At 47.0% G+C, this 11,937-nt stretch overlaps 1 protein-coding gene across 1 annotated transcript in view; it reads right to left on the reverse strand.

Moving 5' to 3' along the window:
* CATSPERD (catsper channel auxiliary subunit delta) overlaps positions 1-11,937 on the reverse strand; it is a 58,058-nt gene that overhangs the window by 39,220 nt on the left and 6,901 nt on the right. Inside the window, exons 5-11 of the mRNA XM_012646126.1 lie at positions 11,773-11,887; positions 10,056-10,123; positions 8,285-8,398; positions 6,224-6,307; positions 4,991-5,141; positions 3,345-3,440; positions 993-1,075 (exon numbers count right to left, since the gene is read on the reverse strand). Coding sequence (XP_012501580.1) covers positions 993-1,075; positions 3,345-3,440; positions 4,991-5,141; positions 6,224-6,307; positions 8,285-8,398; positions 10,056-10,123; positions 11,773-11,887 — 711 coding nt within the window. The remainder of the gene's footprint in view (positions 1-992; positions 1,076-3,344; positions 3,441-4,990; positions 5,142-6,223; positions 6,308-8,284; positions 8,399-10,055; positions 10,124-11,772; positions 11,888-11,937) is intronic.

An 11,937-nucleotide genomic window follows, 5' to 3' on the forward strand; every position in this document is an offset into this window, starting at 1 on the left:
TTGCCCCCTCTTCACCAAGAAATAATTTTTTACTTATTCACAAGTCATGGAGGGTTAGACAAGAGCTATGGAACCTCTCTCCAGAAAACACACTGGCCATCAGAATGTCAGGGTGAAGGATTCAAAGAGATGGTCATTAATATGTTAACAGTGAATACCTATGTCAGAGGCCAGCAAACCACGGCCTGTGGGCCAAATCGGGCCCATCGCCTGTTTTTATAATATTTAAATAAAGTTTTATTGGAACACAGCCATATCCATTTATTTAAACATAAATAACTCATAAATTACTCTGTGGCTGCTTCTGCAGAATTGAGTAGTTGAAACAGACATCACAAATTGGAAAATAGATGGTTTCCAAGGACGTGATTCTTGTGTTTGTGCCTCATACCCAGATAATCTATCCTAGTCCACTGTGAGGCAACTTTTGGGAATTCTAGGAGTTGTAGATCTAGCAAGAAAAACACTAAGTAGGAGTCCCTACACCTGAGGGACTGTTCGGGGTCAGCCGCTCAGGAGTGACGTCGCCTTGAGTGGGAAAGAAACTGGAGCCTCGGTTTTCTCACTTGTAAAAGGTGGCTATTATCTCCTCCACGGGGTTATTGTGAGGGTGGAGATGTAATTAGATGGGCGTGGTGTCCAAGATAACGTGAGATAACCCCAGTGTCACCCCTCGATATCTTTACGACCCCAAACAAATGACTTACTTAGGTCTCTGTGCCTCAGTTCTCCCATCTGTCAAATGGGGACTCTTAATATAACAATCTACTTCCTAAGACGACGGTCAAAGTTAAATGACATTACACATAGAAGGCACTTAGACGAGCATCTACCGTATTTTAAGTGCTCTGTAAGTTTTAGCTACGTCGTTTTTGTTATTTTACGAGCTAGCGTGATTTCTAGCCTTCAGAAAAAAAAGCGTCAGAAGTTCGAGAACGAGACCATTATTCCTTACCGACCGGGTAAATAACCCCACTTTGATTTTTACCTACTTTGATTATAGAGCTTGACAGGAGCCTCAGACTGCCGTAATACAAATGATCCTCCTTGGTTAAAACCGCCAGTTCGTTTTCATCTGGGAAAAACAAAACAAGACAAAACTCAAACCGATGGTCGTTTCCATGGACAAATAAAAAAAAATCATTCTTCATATTTTTATACCAAGTCTTGTTATGTTAAATAAGAAGGAAACCACCGGCCCAAGGCCGTGTCTGTTGGGTCCCTATGTGAAAGACTATTATACAACCTGACTTAGTATAGAAACAAACAAAAACCTAACTAAGAAGTATATTTTTTGTGATAGAAGTCAAGTCTCAGCCAATCACAGGCAGCCGACTGATCAGACCGTGTCCAAATACTGTCAATTCCTAGATGTGACCAGTTAAGCTCTTTCTGTATCTTACATCCATGTTCAGCCAATGAACGCTCACTGTCCGCACTGCAGACTGGAGTTCTCTGAACCTCTTTCAGTTTTGAGTGCTGCCCTATTCATGAATTGTCTTTTGCGCACATAAATTCTGCCAGATTGAATGTGTTTAAAGTTTTTAATAGTATTGAAAAGATTTATTTTATACCTGTGGTCTTTAGAAATATCACTGTTTATTTTCTGCCTCAGTTAGTCCTCAATTTCTCGTGCACTTGATTTTTCCCCCTGAATCAAAACAGCGATACTGCTATTTTCTGGTTATACTCATGGAGTTCATGTGGAAGTCAAATGATATGAAAAAGTATAAAGAGTTAAAGTTTTTAAATAAAATGACCCTACATTGGGCCAGCAAATGTGTTTTATAAAGGACTAGACGGTACATAGTTTCCAATTTGTGATGTCTGTTTCAACTACTCAACTCTGCGGAAGCAGCTGCAGACAGTGTTTAAACAAATGGATGTGGCTGTGTTCCAATAAAACTTTATTCAAATAACAACAAGTGGTGGGCCAGATTTGACCCATGGGCCATGGTTTGCTGACCTCTGACATAGATATTCACTGTTAACATATTAACAAGCGTCATTTCTGGCAGTTGTATATTTGTGAGATCATATTATGGAAACTCTTCGAGGTGCTTTATAACTTAATTTTTTTTTCTTTCCTTTCATTCTGTGACTGTGATTGGCTTATTGGTGTTCTGGTCCTCAGGTGAACTGTGATTTGACTACTGAGTCCTCCACTGGAAGACACTGAGATTGTTTCCGTCATTTTGCAGATACAAAGTTCCAACAGATACAGGTCACCACCAAAATTTTAGGAAAGGGAGTGGCAACGGCCAATGTATATTTTTATTCTTTTAAAAAAGACAGTCAACAAGTTTTCAGAAAAATGAGGCTTAAGCTGGACCTCGTACCTGATGTAGAAAAGTAGAGGTGTGTTTGCAGACCCAGGGCAGAACTATGTTGACTTAAGGTTTCTCAATCTTGGCACTATTGACACTTGGGGCTGGATGGTTCTTTGTGGCGGGGACTGTCCTTCACGTTGTAAGATGTCAAGCATTGTCTCTTGTCCCTACCTGTCTGATACCAGTAGTGTCCCCCAGTCATGCAGTGTGACAACCAAAAATGTCTTCAGACACCGCCGAGGGTCCCCAGGTTGAGGACCACTGGGTTAGGTGGAGAGAAGGGTCCCAAATGACAGTGGTGGCCTGTAGGATGGGACCTCAATGCCATCCTCTGCAGTGTGGACTTTATTCTTTAGAAAATTAAGAACCCGTTAGAGATTCTAGGATGGGAAGTGGTGTGTACTCACCGGTTTAAAAAAAAAAAGTAAGGAGAGACAGAAAACCCACAGGATGGGAGGAAATATTTGCAAATCATGTTTCCGATAAGAGACTTGTATCTGGAACGTATAAAGAGATCTGACTTCTCAATAAAGGTGTCACAAAACACAAAGGAAGAAAGCGACTGATCTGGTTAACCTGGGCTTGGCAGAGGAAGACACTGCCACCTGAAAGAGCAATTTGGAAACCTCTAGTAAGCGAGGAAAGACAATGAGCATGGGTTGTTCACGATCAAATTTCCCTTTTTCATAAGGACATTAGTTGTATTGGATCAGGGCCCACACCCTCTCAAACTCATTGTAACTCGATTACCTCTGTAATCAAACAAGAACTAGTTCATGACTGCTCAGAGGGAGGGAGGAAGAGAGGAAGTAAGGAAGGAAGGGAGGGAGGGAGGGAGACGGATAACCCATGTCATCATTAAAAGGCACGAGCTTTATGCCCTGGGCCCTTCTTAAACACGTAACAATCAGGTTTTGTTTTTGCATTTTGGCTGGGTTGGATCTGGTAGGTCAGCGGTTAATTAGCCAGGTGTGGCTATTTCTAGAAAGCTACGGGGGCGGGTTGTGCACGCACTGAAAGCGACGGTGTGGATGGTGACGTTGGCTTGCAAGAGGGAACGGTACAAGATCTGCTCTCCTCTCTTCACTGGGATGGAGTCGATGAGCTGACCTAGGAGACAACAGGGCAGACGTGTGACGGCCACATCTCACGACAGCGGGTCCCAACCGCCGAGACCCCGGCCCACCCCGCCTGCCACTGGTTCCTTGTTTTTCTTGCAACTCTTGAGCGGTTCCCTCTTAAAAGGTTAAAAAAAAAATCAAGGAAAATACAGGGCAGAGATGCAATTTCGTAAAACGCGACGAGAATATGCTCAGGTTTAAGAAATATGCGAGTCCTGTTACTTTCCTTGGGAAGATAGCTCTGGGAAATGGCCATTGAGTGTATGAGAGAGATGCTGTTTTTGTCGACTTGACCATGGGCTTGACCGTGACTGAATGCCTTTATTCATTCATTTATTCAGTTATTCATTTATTGAGACAGGGTCTCGCTCTGTCGCCCAGGCTGGAGTGCGGTGGTGTCATCATAGCTCATTCCTGCCTCAAATTTCTGGCCTCAAGCGATCCTCCTACCTCAGCCTCCCAGAGTGCTGGGACTACAGGCATGAGCCCCTGTGCCTGGCCAGGATGCCTTTTAATATGGGTAACAAATATAAGAAATGAAACAAAGCTTTCTTTTTGTAATGGACCCCTAAAATGGGTGGGCCAACCCTGAGCCCTTTTCTTCCAGTAAGGGGCAACAACCATGTCCCCAGACTGTTCTGCCCCTTAGGAAATGGCTGGGTGGCCCGGCTGGCTCAGGGCGCCTAGCACTGGGGGCTGAGTGGGCTGGGATGGCAGGTGCTGTTCTGGCCACACCTGTGCCCAGGGCTCCCTGACACCATGCTCCTGCCTAGAGAGCTGCTTTTTAAAATTATATTTTATTTTATTTTTTGAGACAGAGTCTCGCTCTGTTGCTCTGAGTAGAGTGCCATGGCATCATCGTAGCTCACTGCAACCTCCAACTCCTGGGCTCAAGTGATCCTCCTGCCTCAGCCTCCCGAGTAGCTGGGACTATAGGCAAGTGCCACCACCACGCCCAGCTAATTTTCCTGTTTTTAGTAGCGATGGGGTCTCGCTCTTGCTCAGGCTGATCTCCAACTCCTGAGCTCAAGTGATCCTCCCGCCTCGGCCTCCCAGAGTGCTGGGATTCCAGGCGTGAGCCGCCGCGCCCGGCCCAGAGAGCTGCTTTTTGTTCCACTCTTTACACCCTCCGTCAAGGTGAGGGTATCACAGTGGCAGATACCCTGCCAAAGCCAGCTGAGGGGCCATGTCCTGATTTTTCTTCCCCAGGGGAGGTTTACTCATTTGGGACGCTGAGAGCCTCCGTCCTAGATGCTCGGCATTCACGTGGGGGGCCCTGACCCATCCCACGGGGCTTCAGGTTCCTGGACCAAAGATCTGGACCCTCTGCCCTGGGAGTCTGGTGGATTTCAGGACCTGTCTGTCTGCGTGGCCCTAAACATCCTGCAACACAGGAAGTGGGGAAGATGTGATGAGGTCAGCAAAGTGAGGGGCCCACTCAAGTCACGAGAGAGAAAAACTAAAGGTATAGTCAAGGGTGTCCAGGCTGTCCCCTCCCCATCTGGTGGAGGCCACCCCGCCCTGGGCCTCTTCGCTCACCTGAGTTGTGGGAATACAACAGGCTCTTCTCAGACCAAAGGATCAGAAGGCCTCTGTGGCCTGGGATGACGAGGACGTCAAGTGTCTCGTGGTAGTCAAAGGCCAGCCCTAGGCTCCGGTTGAGGGGGTGTTGTGAGTACTTGAACGTGCCCTGGAAGGAAAGGACAGCCTAACCCGCCAGTCGGTGCCTCCGTGGCAACAGCACGCTGCGGACCAACGCGGTTCACCGTTCGCACTTTCTCCAAACCTGGTTACTCGGTCCAGGGTTCTCAATGTGGGGCCATCCTGCCTCCCAGGGGAGACCAGGCGGTGTCTGGAGACGTTTGTGGCTGTCACAAGGAGGGGGTGCCCCTGGCATGGAGTGGGTGGAGGCCAGGGACGCTGCGCAGCACCCGCAGCGGCCAGCACGGCCCCCTGGCAACGTCCTTTATACTTGCGCCTGCCGCGGGGACCATCGTACGGCAATTGCCGTTTTGTCGTGTAAGTCTCTCTTAACAGAACGGGCACTTCCTGATAGGGGGTCTCCCCAGGACTTCAGAGCTGGGCACCCCGTTTCACAATTCTTGCACTACCTGGGTACTGACTATACCTAATCTTTTTTGGACTTAAGATTTTTTTCCTTCAACTTCAGTTTACATGGATTGAATCGTCTTCTCAACTTACGTCTTATCCTAAATGATATCTGTGAAATCACAGGTTCTATGGACTAATTTTTTGGATACTCATTAAAAGATTTGTTAAAAAATGTTTGACATGAGGGATTTAAACTGATCTTGTATGCCGTCAGTGATATATGCACCAGATTTGTATTTTATCCACAGGGCTGAGCAACTAGTAGACACCACATAAATGATGCTCAATGCATGACTGATGGACAGATGAATGGGATGGGTGGGTGGATGGAGGGACAAATGGGTGAGCTGATGAATGAGTAGTTAGGTGGATGGATACATAGATGGATAGGTGAATGAAAAGCTAGATGGATTTTAGATATGAAAAGCTAAGTGAGTGAGTTTTAACAAAAACCTAGCCTTGAGACTGGGTGACGTGGCTGTAATCCCAACACTTTGGGAGGCCAAGGCAGGAGGATCCCTTGAGGCCAGGAGATCAAGACCAGCCTGGGCAACAAAGTGAGACTCTGCCTCAAAAAAAAAATTTTTTTTTAATTAAAAAAAAATCCTATTTTTGGGCAAAGGTCATGTAAGGAGTTCATCCCATTGCAAAGTCACTTACCTTCTGTCTGTCGATGATAAGCAGCCCGATCTGGGTCAGGCTATAAAGATGGAAGATTCCACCCAAAGACCCGAATAATTCTGCCTATGAAACAAATAGAAAATTCTGCCTATGAACCAATCTTATAAATGTGTGCTTAACTGTAAATTTAACTCCGGATTATCTGATAAGCTAAAATAAAGGAAAGTCCTTTTTTTTTTTTTTTAAATAAAATCCCCTCTGTGGAAATATAGCAGTTAGGGTAGAAATTTGAATGACTGAATTTATTTTGGGTGTTTGGAGGAAGTGCCATGACCCAGGCTACTAGAAGCCTGCCTGGATCTTTCACTGCTGCCTGGATTTTTCATTCCCGCTTGCTGGGTAGGTGGCCGAGTGTCCGGGGGTTGGGCTGGTGGATGCTGGTGACCACGACCTTTTGGAAGTATAAACTCCTACCTGGACGTCAACCCCAGGATGTCACCTCGTCCTTTAAAATCCAAAAGAAAATTGGCCCGAGGCCCCATCCCAAAGAGTGGGAACCTCGTGCAGTCTCGCCGGCGGGGACTGTGGTCACAGCCACAGAAACCTGCTTGCGCCCAGTGAAATTAACGAGAGGCAGCGACGGGACTTGGTGATCGTTTGCGTGTTGGGGGAGCCTTGGGGAGAGCCAGGAATGACCGCTAGACATCTGGTGACCAAGCCGGGTGACAGGGACATCCAGTCCCACACGCTTCCCATTGGGGCCAGGGGACACTCGAGAAGGTGGACTTCATGAAGAGGGAGAAAGAGGAGCACCGAGGCCAGAGGCAAGGGGTGGGGTTAACAGTGAAGACGGGGCAGATGTTAGCTCTAGAAAAGAAGAGATTTTTCTCACCTAGGGACAGTGAGACAGACTGCCACAGCAGCTCTCTTACATGACATATGTGAGAAAGAGAAGGAAAGAGAGAGAGACAGGGAGAGAGAGAGAGAGATCTTATTTAAGCCCCTGTCATCTGGGGGCTTTTCTGTCATATCCAGCCAACACAGGTGTCTAGACATCGCGGTAGCCTGCCCGTCACCTCCCTGCCAGCCACCCCAGCTCCTTCCCAGTTGGCAGAATCCCCAGGAGGGTCTTGATCTCAGGGAATGAATCAGACTCGGTGATCTCAGCCCCCTTGCCACTGCCTGGGATCGGGTGATCTGTGATACAGCTTTGGCTAACAAGATGGAAGGGCCAGTTTTCTGGAAAATTCTTCTCGGATGAAGTCTGTGACTGAGACATAGGAATCCAGGACAACAATAAACATAATTGTCAGCAACAACAGTGGTTGCTGCTCTCGTCCTGGCTTTGGGACCCCTGAGCCCAAGTATTCCCTGAGTTGACCTTGACCTGCCTTTCCTTTTTTTTTTTTTTTTTTTTTTAAAGAGATGGGCTCTTGCTCTGTCACCCAGGCTGGAGTGCAGTGGCACAATCATAGCTCACTGCAGCCTCAAACTCCTGGGCTCAAGCGATCCTCCTTTCTCAGCCTCCTGAGTAGCTGGGACCACAGGCGTGCACCACCATGCCTGGCTAATTTTTGTATTTTTTTTTTTTTTAAGAGACAGGGTCTCACTATGTTGTTCAGGCTGGTGTCGAACTCCTGGGCTCAAGCGATCCTCCCGCCTTGGCCTCCCAAAGTGCTGGGATCACGGGCGTGAGCCACCACGCCTGGCCAAATTTCCGTTCTTAATAAATTGCCCAGTCTCAGGTATTTTGTTATAGCAGCACAAGCGGACTAAGACAGTTACGTTCTGAGGTTCTGGGTGGACATCCATTTTTAGGGGACACAAGTGACCCGCTCCAGCTCTCTCCTCTGTGTAATGGCCATGCTGATGGCACCTGTGGGTACTAATACTTAGGCGTGTGTGTGGCTATGTGTCATAAGTTAACGTGCCCCCTTTAGTGGGCACCAGCTTTTAATAAGCATTCCTTACACGGTGTCAGGATTTTACCTGAACTAAACCTTAAACGGATAAAACCTCTGTCCACCCACGGACAGCTAATTATTACAATCACATGACACATATATTTTTATTTTTACTTTCTTACCGAATTTCACATACCTGTCCTACATAGGTATACTCCTTAAATCTGCGTCCCCCAGTGTTTGACTTATATATATGGGCCTGAGGTACCGGCTCTCCACGCAAATATGCGAAAATCGTATTACTCATATCCTGGAACACACGCACACACAAAATAATTTTTTTAAAAGGAGAAAGATGCCAGTAATTACACTCCTGGGCATTTATCTCGGAGAAATGAAAACATACATCCACACAAAAACTTGTATAGGAGCTTTGTTTCTTATAGCTCAAATCAAATCTGGAAATAACCAAACAGTAGTATATCCATACCATAGAATATGTTATATCCATACCATAAAATATTACTCGGCAATATATATGTATTTTCTTTCTTTTTCTTAGAGACAGGGTCTCGCTCTTGCTCAGGCTGGTCTCGAACTCCTGGGCTCAAGCGATCCTCCTTTCTCAGCCTACTGAGTAGCTGGGACCATAGGTGTGCACTACTATGCCTGGCTAATTTTCTTTCTTTTCTTTCCTTTCCTTTTTTTCTTTTTTCTTTTCTCTTTCCTTCCTTCCTTTTCTCTCTCTCTTTCTTTCTTTTCCTTTCTTTCCTTCCTTTTCTTTCTTCCTTTCTTTCCTTCCTTCCTTTTCTTCCTTTCTTTCCTTCCTTCCTCCTCTCCTCTCCTCTTCTTTCTTTCTGACACAGAGTCTCGCTATGTTGCCCAGGCTTGCCTCAAACTCCCAGCCTCACCCAGCCTATATAGCATTCTTGAAAATATAAAATTATAAAGGCGGAGCCAGGCGCGGTGGCTCACACCTGTAATCCCATCCTTTGGGAGGATCACTTGAGCTCAACAGTTGGAGACCAGCCTCAGCAGCATAGCGAGACTCCATCTCTACAAACAATAGACAAATGAGCCAGGTGTGGTGGCACCAGTAGTCCCAGCTACTCCAGGCTGAGGCCGGAGGATCACGTGAGCCCAGGATTTTGAGGTTGCGGTGAGCTATGATCATGCCACTGACCTCACGCGTGGGCGACAAAATAAGACTCTGCCTCTAAAAAAAGAAACGAAAAGAAAAATTCTAGAGATGGAGAACAGAGTGACTGATTAGGGACAGGGTCGCGGCAGGGAAGTTGGGTGTGGCTGTGAAGGAACAGCATGAGGAACAGCTCCGTGCAGATGGAATAGTTCGGTATCTTGATGGCAATTGTGGTTACGGCATAAAATGACGAGGAACTGGAAACGCACATTCTATGTATGTCAGCTCCCTGGTTTTGCTGTTGTACTACAGTTATGGAAGATACCGCTCCTGGGGGGACCTCAGTGGAGGGCACATGGGACTCTAGTATTTTCGCAACTTCCTGCAGAATCTATAATTATTTCGAAATAACAAGTTAAACAAAAAAAGACAATACAATTGACCTCGAGCAACATGGGTTTAAACTACCTGCGTCCTCTTGGTAAGGCTTCCAGGCTGTAGTAGGCTATAAGCAGTTAAGTTTTGGGGGAGTCAAAAGTTATATGCAGACTTTTTTACTGTACAGGGGTTGGTGCCCCTAAGCCCTGCGTTGTTCGAGGGTCACGGACAGATGGGAACATTCATGGTGTGTCTTCCGGTTGATCTGAAAATACCTCTGAAACCCCTTCCATCCCCCAGGCCTTCTTCTGAGCCCCGGAGAAATAACACTGCCCGCGTCCATCATGATCCCAATCGCAGGGGTTCTACTATCCTTACTTCTACTCATAATGTCTGCGTTCAGAGTAAAAAACCAAAAAAAAAGTGAAAGAGTAAAAAGTCAACTTACCACACAAAAGACATTTTCAAGGAAACAACAATGATCACCAGAAATGTGAGAAACAGGGTGTTGTATACCTGGAATTGGAAAAGAGAATTTTAAAATATATATGCGCTCCCTGAAGTGCAGAGAGAAAAGTTTAGAGTGGGATTTTCTCAACCTCAATGCTATTTTTTTTTTTTTAAGAGACAGGGTCTTGCTCTTGCTCAGGCTGGTCTTGAACTCCTGACCTCAAGGGATCCTCCCGCCTCGGCCTCCCAGAGTGCTGGGATTACAGGCGTGAGCCACGATGCCCGGCCAACCTCAACACTATTGACAATTGGGAGTAGATCTTTCTCAGTTGTGGGAACTTTCCTCCGCTGTGCTCTACAGCACACTTTGCTCTACTCACTGAATTGATGCCAGCACCCTCTTCCTGTCCTCACCACCAAAAATGTCTCCAGACAGTGCCACGTGGCCTCTGGTGATTCACACCTTGATTCTATTCCAAAAGCAAAAGCTTCGACCCCAAAGAAGATATACAAATGGCCAAAAAGCACACGAAAAGATGCTCAGCATCACTAATCACTGGGGACATGCCAGTCCAAACCACCGGGAGGTGGCCCCTCACACCCACTAGGATGGCCACTACCGAAGAAAAGAAAACCACAAGTGTTGGTGAGGATGTGGAGAAATCGGAGCCCTTGTGCGCCGTTGGGGGGGATGAAAGATGGCGCAGCTGCCATGGAAAACGCTATGATGGTTCCTTAAAATACTGGAAATAGAATGACTATCCGATGCCGCGATTCTGATTCTGCGGATATATCCAAAAGAATCGAGAGCAGCGACTCAGGAGATACTTGTGCACCTGTGTTCACAGCAGCACGGTTCACGGTAGCAGAGGTGGAAGCAACCCAAGTGTTCATCCACAGATGAAAAGAACACAGCGTGGCCCACGCACACGGTGGCGTGTGGTTCAGCCTTACAAAGGGAATTCTGACACGTGCTACACCGTGGGTGAACCTTGAGGACACCATACCCAGTGAAAGAAGCCAGTTACGAAAGACTGAATGGTTCCTCCCATAGGGGGTCCCTAGAGTCGTCAGAGCCACAGAGACAGGAAGTAGGATGGTGGGTGCCAGGGGCTGGGGAGGCGGTGGGGAGTGTTTCATGGGGAGCCCTGCACTGGTGGCTTCCTCACCGTAATGAGTACCTGTTCTCTCTCCCTTCGTCCCTTTCTCAGGAAAGAGAAGAGCCTCTTCTTTTCTGGAGCTAACATCTGCCCCGTCTTCACTCTGAACCCCACCCCCTGCCTCTGGCCTCGGTTCTCCTCTTTCTCCCTCTTCATGAAGTCCACCTGCTCCAGTGTCCCCTGGCCCCAATGGGAAGCGTGTGGGATTGGACGTCCCCGTCACCCGGCTTGGTCACCAGATGTCTAGCGGTCATTCCTGGCTCTCCCCAAGGCTCCCCCAACATGCAAACGATCACCAAGTCCCGTCGCTGCCTCTCGTTAATTTCACTGGGCGCAAGCAGGTTTCTGTGGCTGTGACCACAGTCCCCGCCAGCGACACTGCATGAGGTTCCCACTCTTTGGGATGGGGCCTCAGGCCAATTTTCTTTTGGATTTTAAAGGATGAGGTGACATCCTGGGGTTGACATCCAGGTAGAAGTATCATTCATACTCCCCCAATTAATAACCTCTCCTCTGATGTTGGCCAAATTCAAACAAAACACAAAATATACATACCAATAGGCACCTTCCAGGAAGAATCTTTATAATTATAAATATAGACTTTCCGATTCACTACTAACAGCAACGTTGAACCAACAAAATGGGCTGATGTCACTGTTGGCACGCCAACCTAAAAGTAATGATACGTATGCTATCGATAACCGCATCTTTTCGAACGTG

This window comes from Propithecus coquereli, unplaced genomic scaffold (genome assembly GCF_000956105.1).
Source record: "Propithecus coquereli isolate 6110/MARCELLA unplaced genomic scaffold, Pcoq_1.0 Scaffold241, whole genome shotgun sequence".
Lineage (NCBI taxonomy): Eukaryota > Metazoa > Chordata > Mammalia > Primates > Indriidae > Propithecus > Propithecus coquereli.